This window comes from Acomys minous (assembly GCF_964271855.1).
Source record: "Acomys minous genome assembly, chromosome: 13".
Classification (NCBI taxonomy): Eukaryota; Metazoa; Chordata; class Mammalia; order Rodentia; family Muridae; genus Acomys; species Acomys minous.
Window position 1 is genome coordinate 94,426,576 of NC_140495.1, and position 23,104 is coordinate 94,449,679.

At 38.0% G+C, this 23,104-nt stretch overlaps 1 protein-coding gene across 8 annotated transcripts in view; it reads left to right on the forward strand.

Moving 5' to 3' along the window:
- The window catches only part of JMJD1C (jumonji domain containing 1C), a gene marked incomplete at its 5' end in the record, with an annotated part of 160,380 nt that overhangs the window by 109,858 nt on the left and 27,418 nt on the right, over nucleotides 1-23,104 (forward strand). For 6 of the 8 annotated variants that reach the window (XM_084753330.1, XM_084753331.1, XM_084753327.1 and 3 more), the window contains 7 exons: nucleotides 7,685-7,790; nucleotides 9,485-9,609; nucleotides 10,225-10,368; nucleotides 10,462-10,654; nucleotides 10,887-12,565; nucleotides 15,799-15,971; nucleotides 16,342-18,491. In XM_084753330.1, coding sequence (XP_084609456.1) covers nucleotides 7,784-7,790; nucleotides 9,485-9,609; nucleotides 10,225-10,368; nucleotides 10,462-10,654; nucleotides 10,887-12,565; nucleotides 15,799-15,971; nucleotides 16,342-18,491 — 4,471 coding nt within the window. Of the gene's footprint in view, nucleotides 1-7,684; nucleotides 7,791-9,484; nucleotides 9,610-10,224; nucleotides 10,373-10,461; nucleotides 10,655-10,886; nucleotides 12,566-15,798; nucleotides 15,972-16,341; nucleotides 18,492-23,104 lie in introns of those variants that run through there. The other 2 variants (XM_084753329.1, XM_084753334.1) reach the window with 2 other exon arrangements.

Consider the following 23,104-nt stretch of genomic DNA (forward strand, 5'->3'; position numbering starts at 1 on the left):
CCCAGTCATCTACATGCAGGCATACACGGAAATACAGAATTTTAAAAACAAGTCTGTGTAAATAAATAAAGGCCAAAAGGAACTAGAAATCACCAACTGGAGTGGAAAATGGAAAAGCCATAAAGTAAGCATTCATATAGAAGACTATAGAAATTAAGACATGTTGACAGTTATAAAGCTATTCAGTGGGACTTAACAGGCTACGATGAAGACTTGATTTCGTTTTGATGAGTTTGGATTGGAAGCAAGCCCCCAGAGCATTTGGAGCAGAAGAGTGATGTGATAAAGCCTTTTCTTTCTACTAATTTTACTTTATTCTGTTTATGTATGAGTGTTTTGTCTGCCTATATGTTTGCACACCAGAAGAGGACATTGTATCCCTTGGGACTACAGCTGTGATCTTGGAGGCAGGAGCTGATGCAGGGGCCATGGAGGGGTGCTGCCTGCAGCAGGATCGTAGGGAGCCATGTCCTCAGCTGAGTTTCCCTCCTTTCAGATGACTCTAGCTTGTTTCAAGTTGACATAAACTAGCCAGCACACTATCACTCACTGTTAGTTTATACCTAGGAGTTTTTAATAAACTGCTTTATGTAGATTTGTGATCTTACGTAGGTTGAACTTCGCTGTGGTGGATTATTTTTCCTTTAAACCCAAGGTGTTCTCGGCGAGTGTTTTCAGCTATGACTTGAGGAAGCTGCAGATACTAGATTTTGCTCAGCAGATGTTGTAAGCAGGTGACTCAGCTGTGGACACTCCATGTCAGTAAATGGCTTGAAAGAAAATTGCCTTCTAGACCTTTTTATAAAGTTCACACGTATTACTTAAGATATCAAAGAATTGTGTGGCTTTAGAAGGATTTTTTGGGGGGGGGCTTTTTCTTTTTTCTCCATTATTTTTTGTACGTATATATTTATATTATTACACATACATACAATAGATTACCTATGGCAAGAAGAACTGTGATACAATCAGGAATTACATAAATGTTACATTCTTGTTGTTGTTGTTCCTTTTCTGTCTGTTGGTACTTTTCTCCCCTGTATTTCTGAGCGATTGCATGCACTAAATCCAGGCTTAGAGAGCCTTGTCAGGAGCCATAGGGGACACTGGGAACTGAACTTAGGTTGTCAGGTTCTATGCTAGAACAAGCCATGTTCATAACCGCTGAGCCATTCTTAGTGTTTTGGCTATTTGTATTTCACAGCTTTGAAGAAGACATCTTTCCTATCTTTTTATTTAGGATTTTCAGGGCAGGGTTTCTCTGTAACCCAGACTGTCCTGGACTCACCTTGTAGACCAAGATGGCCTTGAACTCACAGCGATCCACCTGCCTCTGCCTCCCAAGTGCTAGAATTAAAGGCATGCGCCACCACTGCTCAGCTTAGGGGAAGAAATTTAATGGCTGTTTTTCTTTGTAGACCAGGGTTACATTAAATTTATAGAGATCCACCTGCTTCCGCCTCCCAGAGCTAGGATTAAAGGCATGTGCCACAACTCCTGGTTTGGCTTTGTTTTTTGTTTTACTCTGCTAACCTAAGATGGGAAGTTCTTATTACTAAGGATACTTGGCAGATTGTCAAAATGCCAAAATATTACAGTTCTTTAAATTTTTCTTACCGAAGCCTGGGGCAGGTCACCCACACCTTTAATCTCAGCACTGCGGGTGGGGAGTAGTGCAGACGCAAGTGGATCTATATGAGTTCAAGGCCAGCCTGGTCTACAAAGCAAGCCCAGGACAGCCAAGGCTACAAAGAGAAAAACCCTGTCGAATAAAATACAAACATTTTTTTCTTATCAAGGGATCTCATTTTGAAGATTGGCTAAAACAACAACCAGAAACCCTATGAATTATTCTCACTTCTTGTCTGCTTGCCTTCTGTCCTTTATTTTCAAAACAGGGTCTTGCTGTGTAGCCCTAGCTAGTCTAAGAATTCTCTGTGTAGGCTGGGCTCTGCCTCTTAAGTATTAGAAATAAAGGCTTGTGCCACACCACTCTGCAGTGCTGCTATCTTTGAAAGAAGATATCGTTGAACAAGGAAATAAGGCTATTGTTTTACCAAAGTTGTTGAGGGTTATGGTAAATTATATTTGATAAATTATAATTTTATTGATAAATTAATTAAGTAACTGAGAATTCCTCTCATTTTATGAGCTCATTGTTACTGATAAATTACTGAAAAGCCAGCAGGGAGCTTTCAAAATTTTGATTCTACTACTAACATGAATCATTGAAGGAAAGGTATAGAAAGTGCCTCGACACAGACTCTTGCTTATTTGCTTTCCAGCTGTCCAGTTTGGGGAAAATTACTTAGTTTGTGATTATGCATTTTTCTCTTTACTAGAACAAATACTTGTCATGGTTATTGCTAGGATTAACTGAGATTAACTGTGTAGAGTGGTGTTCAATCTTAGAACACACTTCGCTATATGAGGCTCTATATAATCCCTGGTAGACGTTACTCCTAGCAGATACCCCCCCTCTCCCCAGATTATTTTGGGTTATGGCAAAGAACACACACTCCCAGGCCAGAGCAGCTTGTGGAGGTCAGAGGACAATTTAGGAGAGGTGCTTCTTATTCTGCAATGTGGGTTCAGTTTTTCAGGCTTAATGGCAAACACCTTTACCCACGAATTTGTCTCTGTAGTATTTATTTTGATTCCTAGAACATTTTTAAAAGATATTCTTGTACCATCGGTCACTCAAAATTTAAGAGGTTACTTTTACATTGTGTTGAGATAAAAGTATTCATCTAGGATAAATTTAGTGTGATGATGCTAGCAGTCCATAGTACTAAGCTCAGGCTTTGCTGTGAGTTACAATTAAGTCATTACAAGGCCCAACCAAGCATTTTAGGGCCCTTTCTCAGGAAAGCAACATAGATGTAAGCTTTATGAAAATGAAGAGTTACCCGACCGAGATATTTCAAGTACGTTTTCTGTTAATAACTGGAGACTGACTAATTTTTTTAAATATAGTTTTGGGGAGGTGGGAGGGGGAGGAGAGAGGAAGCCAGGGCCTCTCACTGTTAGTACATACTCCCCCCACCTGTATTGGTGCTGTTGTTAAGTTGTAATATTGGCACGTACCCCTCTAATACCTTATTTGACATACCATATCAACTATGAAATTCTGCCTAATGATTTACAAGTTTAAAATGTGCCTATATTTTCTTGTTCCAGGTAACTTTATTTTTGAAATATTGATGACGTTGTTTTAGCAGTAGACCCATGCTTGACGTGTTGTGAGCCTCTGGGCTTAGCTATCTCTCCCATGCCCCCACCAAAAGTTTTCATTACATGAAAATGATTCACATACAAAATCTGTTGATCGGGCTAGGGAGATGGCTCAGATGTTGAAAGCATTGGTTGCTCTTTCAGAGGTCCTGAATTTCTGTAGTGGAATCTGAGTCCCTCTTCTGGTGTGCGTGAAAACAGAGCACTCGTACATAAAATAAATAAATACATCTTTTAAAAAAGAAAAAAAAACCTGTTGATCAGTAATCAGTATTCTAGCTTAGTTTTAAATTTTATCACTTAATACTTACTTTTAAGATGTTACAGAATTAAATTTATTTTTGTAGCTGGCAGTGTGGTTGTATAGGACTTTTTCAATATTACCTCCTATCATTGTTATAGCTCTTAACCATGTGATGACTTTTTTTTTAATTTGGTTGTGTACTGTGAGTGTATATATAATTTATTTTATTTATTATTTTATGTACACATTCTCCAGCTCCTTGTGGATCTTTTTGATGTTTATTTTGTTGGTTTTGGAGTTTGAACCCATGCTTCCTAAGCAAGGCCTTAAAACTCTGGGTTTAGTGATTTCTTTTAAATAAGTAGCTTTTATTATAAGGGAAGATTTAATAACACACAAGGGTTTTTTTTAAGGATTTCATCAACAAAATTTCTAAACCAAGTCATTGTTCTGTTTATATATATATAAAATGTTATATATTATATATGTATATATAGTTTTTAAAGATTAATTTTTTAAAAAGCTATGTTGTAAAGTTTTTTTCTTATGGTAGTTTACAATAAAATAAACTTGAACAAGTCTGTTTTGGGCGTCAAAATTTGGCATTTTTTTCTTCTTAGAAAAGCATCACATGGTCATTACAAAAATAGATAAGATGCAGGTGAAGAGATGGTGCAGTGGCTAAGACACTGCCTGCTTCCCAGAGCACTTGGGTCCAACTGCCAGCACCCACATGTGACTCACAACCATCTGTAACCCGTGTTCCACAGATCTGATGCTTTTGTCTGTCCCCTGCACGATATAGTCACATGGTGCAATAATGTACATTCAAGCAAAATACATCATACTCAGAAGTAAATAAATGTTAAAATATTAAATCTATATTAAAAATAAAACTTTCCTAAAAATAAGTAAAAGCATAGCAAGGTTAAGTTTATCTTTGGGCCTACAAGGTTACTCAGAGGTAAAGGGGTTTGCTACCATGCTTGGTAACATGAGTTTGATTCCCTTTACACATCCACATGATAGAGATAATTCACTCCCACAGGCTGTCATCTGCACCTACACGGACGGACACACATACACACACACACACACACACACACACACACACACACACACACCAGTGTAAGTGTGTGTGTCTGCACGCACATATGTATATAATTTATTATACATAAAGACAGGTGACCTCAGCTCATAACCACTTGTGAGTCTCCTCACCCTCGTTTTGTCATCTATAAAAAAGGAGACATTACTCGGTACTGTAATGGTATGTTGAAGAAAATTGCCATAGTTAATGCAAAAGGTTTAGCACATTGTTGTATAAAAGTTGTGTGATCAAGTGAACTATGCAGATAAGACTTTGAGTTAGTAAGTAATTCTTTAAAGTGTTGCATTAATTTTTCTAGTTGGAAAAATAATGAAGTAAAAGAATGTTTTTGTGATCTTTTCAGCCAAGATGCAGTGGCTTGTTGCTGCTTTCATTGTCGTAGTTTGTTTGCTTGCTTTTTGAGATAGGGCATTGGTCTGGCTGATCCGGAACTCTCTGCAGACCAAATGGTCCCAAATTCAGAGAGATCCACCTGTCTCCATCTCTCAAGTCCTAGAACTAACTGCTGGATGACCAGGCCTGGCTAGATAAATATTTTAAAAGTCATTGCTAAAGGAGCTTTCCTTTGGAGGAATATTTTGCTTTCTACTGTAAAATTCTGGCCTGTGGTAAATTATATTAGTATGTTTGCATTTTTATCATTGTCTTTTTGTTCAGTGTTACATTTTCATTTCATTATGATATGGAATTTGTCTTTTCCATTTTCCATTGAGGTAAATTTTGGTTTTGTGTTATTTAGTTATTTTTTTTCTTAACCCCAGCATCAGTATCATAATGTTTGAGAGTGTAAATGTTCTTAGTATACAAGTAGAGTTTAAGAGTCCACACAGATTACTGGCTTTAAAGCGTTCAGCATGACTCACTTCCATTGACCATACACTATGATTATTCTGCTGATACTTTGGAGATGGTTTTTAGGTCAAAATCGTTTTCTAAGCCACAATATCAATGTTGGCTAAGAGAATAACTCAAAATAGTCACTGAAACAAAGACTACTGTAGTTTGATCACTTTTCACTTTGAATGAAATTTATAGTAACAAGAGTTAGAAAATTAGTTTGTCAAATATTTGAATAATAGCAAAATTCGAAAAGTAAATACAAAAAAGGAAAAAATACAAAATAAACACTTAAAATTTCTTCAAGAGTTAAGTATGTTGTATGTATGTAAAAATCTAATAAGTATAGGAAGCAGGGGTCGCAGAGTTGGCTCAGCAGTTAGGAACACTAGCTGTTTTTCAGAGGACTTGGATTTAATTCCACAGCACTCACATGGCAGTTGACAACTGTCTGTATTTCTAGTCCCAACAGACCTAGTGCTCTCTTCACGTGTGTGCAGACATCAGACTCCTGTGGTACTCTCACACATATACATGTATACACACAATGGGAAGCATATCTTTCACAGTATTTCAGTTTACATTATATGATGTAGGTGTTAATTATAATCTCAAAGCTATTACTAAGTTAGGAAACATTTACTCAGTGTGTAAACCACGGTATCAGAGATATCCACTTGTCCCTGTCTCTCAGGTGCTAGGATTTAGTGATACTTAAGCCACTAGATTAAATACCCTGTGTAGATGATGCTGGCTTTTGTCAGGCTCTCGCTTTGTCCCTGGCTCACCTGGAGTTCACTGTAAGCAATTTTAATGTTAGAACTTGATGCAGTGTCTTCTGTCTCCATTTCTCGGTTTGCATAGATGAATTATCACTTCCATATTTTCTGTTTCTGTCTTTGTTCCCTTTCTTGGTGCTGTGATATAATGCCCTTGTAAGACTAACTTAAGAGAAAAGGGGCTGTTCTTGCTCACATTTCATGGCAGGGAGGCCAAAGCCAAAGCTGCTCACAATACAGTCATAATCAGGGTTAGAGAATAATGACCCATGTTACTCCTCAGTTCACTTTCTCCATTTACAACAGTCCAAGGTCCAGACAGTTGCATGGTGCCACCCGCAGGGAAGACTTTCCCTCCCCTATTAATACTATCAAGATAAATTGGCCCTAGGCTCCTTGTCAGGTAAATTATGTGTATCAAGGTGACAGCAGTAACTTCTAGAGTTTCTAGTAAGGGAAATATTGCCAAATTGAACTTGTCATTTGCTAGGGGTTATAACTGACATTAAACAGGATATAGCTTATAGAAAGGGTGGTCACTCAGGGCTATTCCGTCAGTACCTGAGTGACTTGGTTTTGGAAAATTTAAAAAAAAAAAAAAAAATATATATATATATATATATATATTACATTGGCAAAAATAAAAGTCTTTTCTATAGGTAATTATAGTTCATGTCTTTAAAAGGTATGAAAACTATTTTATTATATATTGTCTCCCTGCCTGCCTGCCTGCCTGCCTGCCTGTCATGCCTTATGCTCTATAAGGTCAGAGAAGAACTTTGAATTCCCTGGGACTGGAGTTGCAGGTGGTTGCAAGCCACTATGTTGGTACTAGAAATCAGACATGGTCTTCTACAAGAGCCACAAGTGCTCTTAATTGCTGAGCCAGAGCTCCAGCTGTTCTTTTCCTTTGCTTGCCTCGTGCTCACTGTGCAGACCTTATTGGCCTGGACATTGAAGCTATCCTCCTGCCTCAGCCTTCTAAGGCTAGAATTAGAGGTGTGAATTAATTGTGCCTAGAACTTTGCTTGCTTCTGAGACTGGATCTCTCTTTAGAAAGCTCTGGCTGGCTTTAAACTTTTTAACCTTTGGCCTCCTCTTGAGTGTTGGAATTGCATGCTCACACCACCATTACTGCAAAAATGCTTTAGGAAATAATAGTATCATTACTTTATAAAGCCTTGTAAAATTCTACTAAGCTAAATGGTAGATATTACTAAGTGCCTTACACATAAGGAAATTGATAACAGAAATTTGAATTTCACAGCACCAGATTTTGTTGTTTGGTGTCACTTTTGAGTATGGTAGTAATTGTCAGGGACCAAATCTCACTGCAGAATAATTTCTTATGCCTTATTGTTATAGTTGCTAAAGAAACTAATTATGTTTTTTATTAAGGAGTTTGCAAATGTGCTTAGAACACAGAAGACAGTAAGTTATAGCAAAGTGTGATGGGGTCTTCTTCATTTATAATTTCAGGACGACATAGACAGCCAGAAGCCCATACTCAGGGACAACCCACAGCTGCATGCGGAAGTGAAGGTCTGGGTGAAGGAGCAGAAGGTTCAGGAGATTTTTATGCAAGGTATCTACGTTGAAGTTACACATCCTTTTCTGAAACTAAACCAATTTACTTTTTTTTTTTTGATTGCTCAGTTTTGTGAAATCTAATAGCTTTAATTGTATATAGTCTGCCTGAAAATAATTGGCAAACTATAAGTAAACATTTTATAAAGTTTATAATTTCACTGGCTCATTGCACATGGAGAGAGAGCTTCTCACAGTTGCTTTATTGATAGGGAAATTTCCATAATGTGGAATGTTCAAGGTGTATTCTCCTTGGATAAAGAAGCATTGCTTGCAGTGGAGAGCTGCCCAAAGTCATAATTGATCTCCTTTGAAGAACGCTGCTGACATCTGATAAGCGTCCCTGACCAGCACTTACCACAATACTAGCTTCACTTTTGTTTCCTGAGGATTGCCTATATAGCATGTGATTTTCAAATCAGAGCTGCTTCATAATTCCTACTAACTTGTCAAATACAAGGTTTTTGTGAAGTTGGATTGAAATTAAGACATATGACTTGAACTGTTGATAACAGTTTTGTTACGTTCCTATATGTATCTCAGTCTTTGAAACTCTGCCATTTTTTAATTCTATCACTTTGGAGTGAGCTTGAGGCTAGCCTGATCTACATAGTGAGTTCCAGGATAGCCAGTACATACATACATAGTGATACTCTGCCTCAAAAACGAAAACTGAAACAAAACCATTCATGTCATGAAGTATTAGTAAGCAGTAACCTTGAGTATATAACTGTTGTTCATTATGTACAACAGCAGACCGTCCAGTACTAACCAAGTCTCACTGTGAGTGCTCTTTAAGCTCTGCTCATGGACAGTTTTACACATCATAAATAGACAAGTAAACTGGACTTCGTGTGTATGTCTCCTACCCAACAACTCTCAAACTCAGAACTCTTGTCCTGTCTCGCAGTTATCATCTTATTCTGTAAATTTTTATTTTTGAGTAAAGCTACTACACTGATGTTATCCTGGGGTGAGTTGGGAAACAATTTTTTAATATCAAATACAAAAAGGGTGGTTCCAAGTTACATGCGTTTAATAATGCCATTTAAAGAGATTAAGAAATATTTTTTAAAATCCAGAGATTCAGCAACTCTTGATTGTGGTTAGATGATGTGATGTGTTTGTTTTTACTTTCCCTCTATACTTTGTAGTTTAGTGATACAGTCATTCTATTTTTTTAAAAATAAGTTTTTGTTTACTTATATCCTTAGGGAAGAAAAGAGTAAAGCCTTAATAATCCGTTTCTATCTTTGACAAAAATATGTGAGGCTGACTTGAGATTGTGTTCAGTGTCAGTTTAAGGCTGCTGTGCTTTCTGACTTCGCTTCTCCTAGCTGTCCTATAAGTCAGTTATAAATTCCTTTCCCATTTCAGACATGAACTCATTTCTTAAACTTTGTTGGCTAGTTTTGCTTCTGTACCACATTGTAGGCCACTATAGCTTTACGTTGGTTCCTGCTCTCTACCTAATTTATGATTGCAAAAGTATCCTGTGTATAGCAGTGTCTATAGTATAATTTGCATTCTGAGCTAAGATAACTGTCTTCTAAGACATTTACTGATCATAAATGTATCACTCATCTATCATCAAGTAGTATTGTTTTTACAAGGTAATTCCTAAATGGGAAACGTCTTTATTTAAGATATCCCTTGTGTTTTGTTTTTTGTTTTTTGTTGTTTTTTTTTAAGGTCCTTATTCCTTAAATGGATACAGAGTGAGAGTATATAGACAAGATTCTGCCACCCAGTGGTTTACTGGCATAATTACTCATCATGATCTCTTCACCCGCACCATGATCGTTATGAATGATCAGGTAAATAGTTCAGTTTTGGTGCTGGGGATCAAACCCAGGGCATTGCACAGATTAAGCACACCTTACATGTGCTGAGTGCATGTTACTCCCAACCCAGCCACTCAAGTAAATCTTTGAAAAGGGTAGTTTTCCAGGGTTTCTAATCTGTAACCCTAATAAGTTTAACTGTATCTTTGGTTACAGAGAGGTCACTCAGGAAGTGATGGTGATGTCGTGTTCATTTCAGTACTGACAAAAGCCAGTCCCTAACTGATTAGTCTTCACCACCACCACCACCAAATTAAAACTTACCTTTTTTAAAATTTGAGTTTTTTACTTATCTCCAATAATAAATATTTCCCAAATAGCATTTTTTCCACTACTGAACATTTTCAAAACACACAGTTCTCATATCACATTTTATTGTTCAGATTCTCTTTTCAGAATTACAGTGAATGCAAAAGGGAAAAGGTAATTTTGTCTTTTGTAATTAAACTTGCTTATGCAAGCAGGTGGTATTATACAAATTTGAATTCCCAAACTGATTTGTCAATCATTCAACTAAATAAAGAAATTGTACGTATGTTATGCCGGTCAGTTTGTTAGATTCAGTGTTTGTTTTGTGTCATGGATTAGGTACTAGAGCCACAGCATGTCGATCCTTCTATGGTTCAAATGACCTTTCTAGATGACGTCGTTCACTCTTTGTTAAAAGGTGAAAATATTGGCATTACATCACGACGCAGATCTCGTGCCAGTCAAAATACCAACACTGTTCACGTATGTATGTTACTAGTAATGTATTATTTTATAAAATACTTTTCCTTAGGCTGTTCAAAATCAAATAGTAATATAATCATTGTTTATTTTTAGGGTCATTATACACGTGCTCAAGCAAATAGTCCCAGACCAGCAATGAACTCTCAAGCTGCTGTACCAAAACCGAACACACACCAGCAACAGCAACAAAGAAATGCTCGTCCAAGTAAGAGGAAGGGCTCGGACAGCAGTATGCCTGACGAAGAGAAGATGAAGGAAGAAAAATATGATTATATATCACGAGGAGGTAGGAGAGAGAGAGATGCACAGGGTCTCACTGTACATCCCTTGCTGTCCTAGAACGCAATTGACTGTGCTGGTCTCAGGTTCAGAGAGATCTGCTGCTGGGTGCTGGTATTAAAGGCATGCATCGTGCCTGGCTGGACCCACTTTATTTTTTAAGGAGGTGTTCATGAACAAAAATGCATAAAAATATACTTACTGATCATGAAAAATAACTTTTTTTTTTAATCTTACAGAAAATCCTAAAGGTAAAAACAAACATGTGATGAGTAAAAGAAAGAAACCTGAGGAGGATGAAAAAAAACTTAACACAAAAAGGTTTCGGACTGACAATGTTTCAGATGCCTCCGAGAGCAGTGACTCAGAAAATTCAAGTAAGAAAATAACTGATAATTCCTCTGGACAAACACCAGAGTTTGAGCTGAAAAATGAAATCACTTCAAAGGTAAACGGAGAAGAAGGAAAGCCCCAGGTTGCTGAGATGGCAGGAGAAGCGCCCCTAACGGATAATCCACCTCACTGGGATCAGACACAGGAAGAGAAAACCCATGAAGAAGGGGAAAAGCTGAAGTCCATGGACGGCCACCTTCAAGAAAACATGGCTCTCCGTTCATCAGAACAGGCCATAGCTGCTGACCATGATTCTAATAATTCAGGTCTTCAAGAATGCAATATGGAAAATAAACACACGGTAGAATTATTACCAAAGGAGAAGTTAGCATCTAGAACACCGACACCCAAATGTGTTGTGGATATCAAAAATGACATTCATTCAGACAGGGTGGCTCAGGAAAATTTAAATACTTTTGGCCTCCAGACACATGAGAACATGGATCCAAATGTCAGTGATTCCAAACATTCAAATGCTAAATACCTAGAAACAGCAAGGCAAGATTCTGACCAGAGCTGGGTCAATGATTTGGTGAAAGTGGATTTAACTCAATCAAGTGTTATAAATGCTTCTTCAGGAAATGATCACCGAGATGTGGATAAAGAGAGAAATCACTATGTTTCATACATGTCTTCATTACGCTCAGTTTCTGTCACAGAAGATCCGCTGCATAAGCGAAGTCCACCCCCAGAAACTATAAAGTCTAAGCTAACTACTTCAGGAGACACTCAGAAGAGAAAATCCAGTTCTTCGCCTGAAGTTGTTAAAGCCAAGATGACCCAGTCTCCCGATTGTGTAAAGTCTAAGGCTGCTTACGGGAACAATCAAGCTATTAGTGAGAGAAGGCTGGCAACTAAAGTAGAACATGAGATATCCAGATGTAGTTTCCACCCAGTTCCTGCTCGAGGTAGTGCTTTGGAAACCACGAAGAGCCCTCTAATCATTGATAAAAATGAGCATTTCACAGTGTATAGGGATCCTGCTCTTATTGGAACAGAAACGGGAACTAATCACATTTCACCATACTTGAGCCAGCACCCCTTCCCTCTTCATTCCTCATCCCATAGAACCTGTTTAAACCCAGGTACCCATCACCCTGCCTTAACGCCAGGACCCCACTTACTAGCCGGGGCGTCTAGTCAAGCTCCATTACCCACCATCAACACTCACCCCCTCACTAGTGGTCCACACCATTCTGTCCATCACCCACATTTACTTCCCACTGTGTTACCTGGAGTGCCTACTGCCTCTTTACTTGGTGGCCACCCACGCCTGGAGAGTGCTCATGCCAGTAGCTTGAGCCATTTAGCACTAGCACACCAGCAGCAGCAACAGTTGTTACAACACCAGTCACCTCATCTTCTCGGACAAGCCCATCCTTCTGCTTCATATAATCAGCTTGGACTTTATCCAATTATTTGGCAATATCCAAATGGAACACATACATACTCAGGACTTGGTCTGCCTTCTTCTAAGTGGGTTCACCCAGAAAATGCAGTTAATGCTGAAGCTTCATTAAGGAGGGTAAGTGACAATGTTGCTCCAGAGCAACGTGTATTTGTTAATTACAGCTTTTTAGTTGGTTATTTTTCTAGAAGGCTAATGACCTCACCAGACTTAATATTACAGACCATAGTTTAAGTTAGCCTTTGATTTATGGCATATGTCTGGTAGTAGAAGTACAGGGTTATTAAATTTATGTGTTCTAGTTATGTTTCTAAAAACACCTTTTAGTAAATTTTTATTTGATTGATATTATATTAGCCTTTGATAGCTGGATATATTATGTTCATGGAATGTTTCAAAGTATAACTTTTTAAGTGCCTTAAGTATGATTTTTTTTTTTTCAGTCCTTTTTTGTGCTTAAGGCCATTCAAAGTTAGAGACTTCTAGTTTTAACATTATTGCAGGGTCATGTATCTGAGCAGCCTAGGGTCAAGTATCTTTGAGCAGTATAGAACCCTTAAACTTTTTATCTTTTTGTTTATTTTTTGTTTTCCAAGACAGGGTTTCTCTGTCTTGCCTTGGCTGTCCTAGACATGCTTTGTATACCTGGCTGGCCTCAAACTCCAATCCATCTGCCTGCCTCTGTCTTCCAAGTGCTGGGATTAAAGGCTTGCGCCACCACACCCTTCTAAAACTTTTTTATCTTGTAAAATTCTGCAATAACATTATTGAAGAAGGTGGTAGGATAGGACTCAAAATCTTTCATGGTATGTGCACTAATAGCAATACCACACAGACAATAAAAAAAGTACAGGAATAAATATTACTGCTAAACTCTTACCATGAAGCAACTTTGCCTTTGTGCTGCCAACCATACTCTCTGTGTATCCCCCCTGAACTGTTTGGAATGCCACCTTGCTCATGGTAAAAGCAGCATAAAATGTAGCACTTTTAATTGATTCAGTAAATAGTGTCAAGTTTTCCATCTTTTATATTCATTCAGTTATCTTTTTTTTTTTTAACTTACTTTTACCTATCATTTCTATTGTGTATATGTTGAGATGGTGTGCCGCCATGCTCAAGTGGAGTTCACAGGGTAACTCATTGTGAGATTTGGCTTCCTTTTTGCCATGTGGCTTCTGGGGATGTAACTCGGGTAGCCAGACATGAAGGCAGGTTTCCTAGGGTCAAGTATCCTTGAGCAGGATAGAACCTGTCAACTTTTTTATCTTGTAAAATGAAGCTATAGTCACTAGACACTTAATTCCCTTCCTTCTAGCCTTTGGTAACTACATATTTACTTTGTTTCTGTGGTTTTTACTATTCTTAGACACTTGATATGAGTAGATCCACTTAATATTTTTTAATTATCTGCCTTTGTTAAGTATGTCCTTTAGGTTTGTCCGTATTGACACGAGGCAGCTAGACGGCCATCGTAAAAGCCTACTTTATTTCATGTATGTGTAGGTAGGCACACGTTCATTTGTTAGTACTGGGCTGTTAGCTGTGCTAATCAAGGACTCTACCACCTAACTTGACATTTTGTTTAGCAATTTTTTTGTCAGAGATTTGAGTTATTTTCATTCACTACTTAGCTTCCATGAAGATGGGACACACTTAACCCTTTTCATGCCGTGTTCCATAATATGCTGAGAGTGGTAATTTGAAAGCAAATGCCACTAAATTTCTCATTAGTTCAGGAATAATAGTGTTTATATTTAGCATTACATTGGAAATAACAGTAGACACAAGTATGGTTGTCATGGTGCCAAAAGTTTGTCATAGGAGCTGTTGTAATTTTAGGTGGCGGTAATGAAGTCATCATAGCCATTAATCCAGGTTACAATGGCTAATGCTGATAGTCAGGGACACCTACTGTGCAGTTGGCAGCCTAATAATTTTGAAGGACATTTCCTATGGTTTATTCTCAGTTGCTCTCCTATAGTTTGCCTCTTTATGGGCTTTGGATTTCTTTAATAAAGTTAGCAGTGATCGCTACAAGTTACTCTGTACCAATACTGGCAGATTTAGTATTGGTCATATGTCAGTTCTAGGATTGTGCTTCCACCATCACAAGTCTATCCCTCTTGACATTAAGAGATAGGTTCCTGATTCTGTTTGCATCTTCGATCATGTGTTATTGATCATGTGATTGGTTAAATTATACTAGAATGTGGAAGTTACATAATCTAAATGAAGTAAGATTGCTAATCACATTCTTCACTTCACCAGAATTTAAAGCAGGCCTGGTGACGCACTCAAGACTTCACTCTACTTTATCATAAACATAGTTAGAACTGCACAAAGATAGGCTAGAGGAGCACAGAATCCAACAGTTGGCAAACAGATCTGAAACTTCTTCCCTAAGTTACAAACTCTGTAAAACAGATCTAAGGTCTCAACAGACTGGTTGTAAGACCATAAAATGCCTTATGCTAGTCAGATTTTTATTTATTTCTATAAAATTATAATGCATAGATGTAAGCTAAAGTAATATTTTAAGCAAAAGAAAGATCTCTTAACCTCATGTTTGTGGTTAGGGTCATCAGACAATGTAAGCAGAAGCCACCAGTTTAGGAAATAATTAGAAATGATACTTCATAAGACAAAAACTTTCATCATTGTCCTAATCTGTAACTCAAGACTTCTGAGTCTTATATAATTATGGCTTTCTGTGACACTTTATATTTAAATGTTCTTTTTGTACATCGTTGTGTGTTATTCTTTTGTGAGGTTTAGAGTTTTAACTTAAGCTGTCTTTGTGATACATACTAACTGCCCTTATGTTGTTGCTGTGAGTTAGAAGATGTATTCCTTTTAGTCAAACCAAAGGGGGCTTGAATTCTCCTGGTATATGACTCATCCCGATGACTCATTTACAAAGCACACTCTTGAATTATATTGAATCACAGTATAGCAAAGCGTTTTTAAACACATAATTAGAGGTATGGGCTTTAACATGTGTCACGGTCACAGAAATCATAACTGGTAATGCTTCTACACTTCCAGCTATAGTGGCCTGACAGTGTCTGGCTTATAAAGCACAGTCGAACACATTTAGGCCTTAAATGTAATGATCTGGGAGCTGTGCATAAACTCTTCTATTACAGACTTAATGAATTGAGTATCTCACTAGATTTTTTTTTTTTTTTTTTTAAATTTCAGAGTTTATAAATACACTATGGTCAGAAGTCTTGCTGTGACTTGCGTACTGGGGTTAAATCCATGGCACTATGCCCAGCTCAACAACTTAGCTTGTTTTTTTGTTTATTTGTTTGTAACTAAACTGTAGGTGTTTTTGTTTTTAATAGAATTCTCCCAGTCCTTGGTTACATCAACCCACTCCTGTGACCTCAGCGGATGGTATTGGATTACTTAGTCACATTCCTGTCAGACCTTCCAGTGCAGAGCCTCATCGACCTCATAAGATTACAGTGCATTCCAGTCCACCACTGACAAAGACTTTAGCCGATCACCATAAAGAGTATGTTTATCAGTGTTTAAAACTTAACAAATTTCCTTGCCTTTCATGATTTTTCTTAATTCACTTTTAAAGTAGTTATTTAAAATTGGTGTCAAAACTAGACTTTCAAGAGATTCCTTTCATTGTGTTTTGGCTTGTTGAGTCAGTCTGCTATGAAACTCTTTGCAATCCTCCCACCTCAGCCTTCCATGTAGTGAAATTATAGGTGTACACTACTACATGCGGCTCTGTTCTTTCCATCTTGGTATATCTTCCAGTTTTAGAGACTATACAAAGCTACTTGCTTTCACAATAGAGTAACATTTCATAGAAACATTTTGTATTTTGTATGAAAGGTGATTACAGGAATCTTTGTGTATTTTCTTTGTAGGGAATTGGAGAGGAAGGCTTTCATGGAACCATTACGGTCTAATGCATCCACATCAGTAAAAAGTGACCTGGATCTTAATAGGTCCCAAGCAGGAAAAGATTGTCACTTGCATAGGCATTTTGTGGGTCAGAGGCTTCCCCAGGAGACTGGAGAGAGACTGAACAAGTACAAGGAGGAACATCGTCGGATTCTTCAGGAAAGTATTGATGTTGCTCCATTTACGAGCAAAATCAAGGGGCCTGAGGCTGAAAGAGAGAATTACTCCCGCGCAGCTCCGTCGTCTTCGAGTCCTAAGACTCACGCTGTCAAGCAGGATAAAGATGTAGACCGCTCAGTGTCAGAGCTTTACAAGATGAAGCACTCAGTGCCCCAGAGTAACTATTTCACTACACTATCTAACAGTGTGGTCAATGAGCCACCAAGAGCCTACCCATCCAAAGAAGCTTCAAACATTTACACTGAAAAACAGAATAATAATCTTTCTGCAGCAGCCAGTCCTCAAACTCTTTCATTTATGTCATCTCTTTCAAAGCCTCCACCTTTAATTAAACACCAACCAGAGAGTGAAAGTTTAGTAGGCAAGATACCAGAGCATCTTCCCCCTCAGATTGCATCTCACTCAGTAACAACTTTCAGAAATGATTGTAGGAGTCCTACTCATTTGACTGTGTCCTCTACAAATGCACTCCGAAGTATGCCTGCTTTGCATAGGGCGCCAGTGTTCCACCCGCCAATCCATCACAGTTTGGAAAGAAAGGAAAGCAGCTACAGTAGTCTCTCCCCTCCAACCCTCACCCCAGTGATGCCAGTAAATGCTGGTGGCAAACTTCAAGAATCTCAGAAGCCTCCAACTCTAATTCCTGAGCCAAAAGACTCTCAGGCAAACTTTAAGAGTTCTTCTGACCAGAGTCTAACAGAAATGTGGAGATCTAATAACAACCTCAACAAGGAAAAAGCTGAATGGCCCATGGAAAAAGGTAGTGGAAAGTCACAGGCTGCTGTGGCATCTGTCATTGTCCGTCCACCTTCAAGTACAAAAGTTGATGGTGTGCCGCCTGTACCGTTAGCTTCTAAAGATCGAGTTTGTGAAAGATCTTCATCTGGCGCAAGTAAAACAGATTACCTCAAACCAGAAGCTGGAGAGACTGGACGAATCATTCTACCAAATGTGAATTTAGAAAGTGCTCATGTGAAATCTGAAAAAAATTTTGAAGCTGTCTCCCAGGGCAGTGTTCCCATTTCAGTCATGTCTGCTGTAAATGTAGTCTGTAATACCAAAACAGATGTGTTCACATCTGCTGCCACTACCACCAGTGTTTCCAGCTTGGGTGGTTCAGAAGCAGTTTATTCCTTATCAAGTACCATTTTGGCCTCTTCATCCTTAGAATGTACTTCTTCAAAAAGTGGGAGTCAGTCAGTGGTGCCAGCAAGGGAATGCAAAGTCAGCACCACAGTTCCAGTCACTCTGGCTTGTAGTAAGACAGGAAGTGGTGTTCAGCCTGGCCCTGGCTTTTCAGGCACAACTGATTTTATTCATTTGAAAAAGCACAAGGCAGCATTGGCTGCAGCTCAGTATAAAAATAGTAATGTCAGTGAGGCTGAACTTAATACTGTGAGAAATCAGACAGCGGCAGCCTCTCTTCCCCTGGATAGCACCATGATCTGTGGTGCAAGTAACAAAGCAATCTCTGTAGGAAATGGGCCAGCAGCCCAGCCCAGTCAGCCCAACTACCACACTAAATTGAAGAAGGCCTGGCTCACCAGACATTCAGAAGAAGATAAAAATACCAACAAAACAGAAAATTCAGGGACTTCTGTGTCAGAAATTATTAAGCCATGTTCTGTCAACTTAATAGCCTCCACATCTAATGATATACAAAATAGCGTAGATAAGTACGGAAGAGATGAAAAAGTCAGTAGGAGGAAAGCCAAAAGAACTTATGAATCTGGCTCTGAAAGTGGAGACTCAGATGAAAGTGAAAGCAAGTCAGAGCAAAGGACTAAAAGGCAGCCTAAGCCAACTTACAAAAAGAAGCAGAACGATTTGCAGAAAAGGAAAGGTGAGACTGAAGAAGACACAAAACCCAATGGAGTTCTCAGCAGGAGTGCCAAAGAAAAAAGCAAACTGAAGTTGCAGAACAGTAATAGTGGTGAGTAAATGCATTTTTAAAAATATTTTTATTTAATTTTAACTTATGTACATTGGTGTGAGGGTGTCAGATCTTGGAGTTACAGACAGTTGTGCGCTGCCATGTGGGTGCTGGGAATTGAACCCGGGACCTTTGAAAGAGCAGACTCTTCCACTAAGTTGGCTCTTAACCACTGAGCCAACTCTCCAGCCCGTAAATGCATTTGTTCATCACAAATAAAATGGACCCAGTGTCCTAGCAGCAATGATGTGATTTCTTAGGACTTATTTAAACTTCATTTCTGCATTTCCCTTGTACCCTCCAAGAGGAAGAGAAAGAAGCGTTAGACCTCCATTTTAAGAGATGTTTTCCCTGGCATTTGTGATAGGCAAGATGTGCAAACGAATGTGTAATTTAGGGATTGCTCATAATGTTTCATGTTATCTTACAAATTTAAATGTATGGGTTTGATTATTACACCACAAAAAATGTACTCCTAATATTAAAGTATTTAGCTGTGATTTGATTTAGTTAGAAAATCACTTCTACTAACCTGTAGGCACAGTGCTTAGTAGCAGTGTGAATGTGGTCTGATCTCCTCTTTACCATGGAACAGAGTTGTCGGCTTATGGAAATTCCCATTGGTAGCAGTGGATAAAAGATAGAAAAGTGATGTCTGTCTTTATTTTAGTAAGCACTTTCACAAACACCTCAAAACTTGCCATTTTTTTGCTGGGCAGTGATGATGCACGCATTTAATCCCAGCACCTGGGAGACAGACGCAGACAGATCACTGTGAGTTCAAGGTCAGCCTGGTCTATAGAGTGAGTCCAGGACAGCTAAGGCTACACAGAAAAATCCTGTCTCGAAAAACAAAACAAAGCAACAAAAAACATCAGCCAGTTTTTGTTTTGGTTTGGCTGCAGCTAGACAAAGTAAGGGATTCTCACCAGTAGTTGTCTTTTGAAGTAATTTTTCCCAGTTTGCTTATTTCCTTGTAGGTTTATTGCACAATGCAGAAAGTCCTGAATAGTTTTCCTGTGTCTGTGTCATCACTGACGTGTATAAAACATTTGTGACTGGATGCTCAAGCAGTACCACCACAGGGCTTGGCTGCTTGAAGCCTCTTCTCTATGTCTTCTCAAAGAGACTTTCCCACACCTGTGCGGGACAAAGGCAGGTAGAGAAAAACAAGAGAACGGAGCTATAGAGAAGGACACACTTAGCCTGAGGTAGCACTGACAGACTGCAGTGCAGAGAGCAGGTGACCTGGATCTTAATAGGTCCCAAGCAGGAAAAGAGAGTCACTTGCATAGGCATTTTGTGGGTCACAGGCTTCCCCAGGAGACTGGAGAGAGACTGAACAAGTACAAGGAGGAACATCGGACTTAAGTGATAATGCTCTCTCCCCTCCGCCCCCCCATGTTTTCTCTGTAATCCGCCTAAACAAATTCATAGGCAGCTTAGTGGTCAGTAATTGTTTTAATCCATATATTTCTTTTGAGGTTTGATATTCAAAAATTTTTTTAGTTTAACTTCCAGAAAATATATATCATCAATAAGAAAATACTTTTGAAGTTAAATTCATAAAATTATTTTTAAGTGGCATGTGTATTCTGTTTTCATATCAATTACAGAACATTCATGTTTCCAAGTGAGGTTCTGAGACAGTGGCCGGAGTGAGTGTGCACACCACAGGTTCCGGTGCTCAGTAAAAATCTCCGTACTTGGTAACATGCTTAGTATCACACCAGGTGTTTGAAAATTATATTAGCTGTTAACATAGTTTATTAGTTAAGGGTAGCATTGATTTGCTTCTGTCTCATCCAGAAAAATTAACATAGAATGCTTTTACAAGTTAAAGAATTTTAGAATCTGAATATCTATTTCTTGGATGAAATGTGATGTTTTTCTCTCCGCTCTTTAATAGAGTTATCATTAGTCGTGGTCAGCTTAATGAATGAGTTGGGTTTTCATGTTAGAACAGTTCATATAGTATCATACATTCATTTCATATAGTATCATACATGTATACTTTTAGTTATGATTAGTTATAATTAACTTAATTATAATTAAAATATTGTGTATATATATTCAGAATGTTTCTAGTACATTCTGCATGAAGCTAAAATAGATTTTGCTTTATTTAGTGGTTTGGCACATCTTCATATCTTCTGCCTTTTGTTTTAATTAGAAATTGGCTGCCTTTCCCAAATTTTTGTTTGTTTTTGTTTTTGTTTTCCGTTTGTTTGTTTTTTGTTTTTGTTTTTGTTTTTCGAGACAGGGTTTCTCTGTGTAGCCTTAGCTGTCCTAGACTAGCATTGTAGACCAGGCTGGCCTTGAACTCACAGCATCTGCCTGCCTCTGCCTCCCTAAGTGCTGGGATTAATGGTGTGAGCCACCGTGCCCAGCTCCCAATTAATTTATGAGTGACTTACCTACAATCTAATTTATTTCTGTATCCCAAAGTACATTTATAATTTTGTCATCTGAAAAATCAAAGCTCAGTGTGGTTTCGTTTGGTTTTGTTGGATAGTATGTATTTATGTGTCTCCTATTTTCTCCCTCCCACATTTTCTTTACTAAGGCAGCAGTGTGTGAATTTGTTAACAAAAACCTAGATCTTAAGGCTTCTATCTGTATTAAGAAAGCAATGTTAGACAATTTTTTTAACAGTGTTTAATCTCAGACTTACACATTTTAGGTAAATTGTCAATAAATTGGACATTTAGACTTAAAGGATGATGCCTTACTTAAATCAAATACTATTGTTAAATTCCTAAAAGAAGTTTGTTATCATTAGTAAAGAAGAAGTAGAGTATCAAAAGCCCTTCATTCAATAATTACCTTTGTAATTCATTTACTTTATTAAAAAATAGCCAACTTCAGGAGTGCCTATTCTAGTGTCACATAATTAAGAATTACTTTCAAGTGTCTTTTTTCTCTTTAATTCATAATACTGTTTAAATTTTTACAATCCATGTTAGGGAGCTTCGCATTGTAAACTGTTCACATCATCTAGAGTTCAAAGTATATTTGTTAAGGTTAATTCCCAGTTTAAAAAAAAAAAGAATAAACAGGTTGCATTTAGTTTAATGTAATCCATTTAGAAGTCAATGATTGAGGAAAGTGTGCGTGATATGTCTCTTGTTCATTCTGACACCCTTTAATAAATCCCATAGGACAAATTTCTGTTAAACATTGGAGGAGAAATACCTTTCTAGTTTATCTTTATTTCATGTGTATGGGTGTTTTCCTTCTTGAGTAATTGTGTACTATGTGTGCGTCTGGTGCCATGGAGGCCAGATCCCCTGGAACTGGAATTGAAGTTGTGGGCACAGAGGTTTGAATCTTGGTCCTCTGGAAGAACAGCCAGTGCTCTTGACTGGAGAGCCCTCTCTGCAGCCCTGGAAACATGTTTATACCAGTCTTTATGCCATAGCTGGCATGTGCTTTGTACATGAGCACATGTGTGTATTGAGTTAAATCAGATGGCTTCAACCCTCATGATAAAGACTAAAATGGGGAGACATAATTATAAAGAAGCAGGCAGCAATCTTTGAAAGAATTTTATAATTGTACCTTTTACACTATCAATAAGTAGGTAATAGTGGGAATTCTGGATGGGAATTGTGCCCTAAGTTTTTGCAAGAAATATTTGGTTTCAAAAGATTAGTTATGTGTGTCTTTAATACAGTTGGAATGGGTTGGAAACAAGGGTATGAAGTATTTATTCTTCAGTCATAAAACAGTGGTGCTATATAGCAAATGTCTGTGTAGATAGGATAGTAAGTACATGGCAAAGAAATACAGCTGTCAGCAACAAAGCTTTTCCTTAGATAATGCCTTTCAGGTATTTGTAGGTGGAATCAGTCATTTGAATACCTGGTCTACAGGCTGATCCTGTTATACAAATGACTGATTAGTTTCGTTAATGGTCATTCACTTGTTAGTTTATGTTGTAAACAGGAACAGTGATAGCATGTACGGTAAATAAATTTAACTTTTTGCCTATAGATGGCTAGACTATAACCCAGTTGAGAGATTTTGTTTTTCCTGCTTACATGTTTAAGAAGGGATTTCACTGTTTTTGCAAAGAGTGAAGATTGCCTCCCACCTGGCCTTATTTCTTTCAATGAAAACATCCCAATTAATATTGTAGGACTTTTCTCCTTTCCTCCCCCCAGAACTCTTTTATTTATACTATCCCCATCAATATATTGATGCTGTATACAATATTCTTGTCATAAGGAAAAGGTGGCGATTGTTCTTGGTGATGGCAGTAGTTTCAAGTCGGTCTCACTGGGTACCCAGGCTGGCCTTGAGCATGTGTTCATCCTTCTACTCCTGCTTCCCAGATGCTAGAATTAAAGGCATATGACTCCACACCTGACTACAAGTTTCTTTTAAGCTTAATGTGTACATAGGGTGAATGATCTCATGTTTGTGTTATATTCATATGAATGTTTATGATTTCATTTCACCAGAGGATTTACTGTTTTCCTTTCCTGTCTGATTAGAATGAGTGAGCAGGTAGACAAAGGATGCTGTACACTTAGCAGCTGTCTATCATGCACTTGGAATTTTGTCTCATCAACTAGAAGTTCATAATCCTGCTAATACTTTCCTTCTAA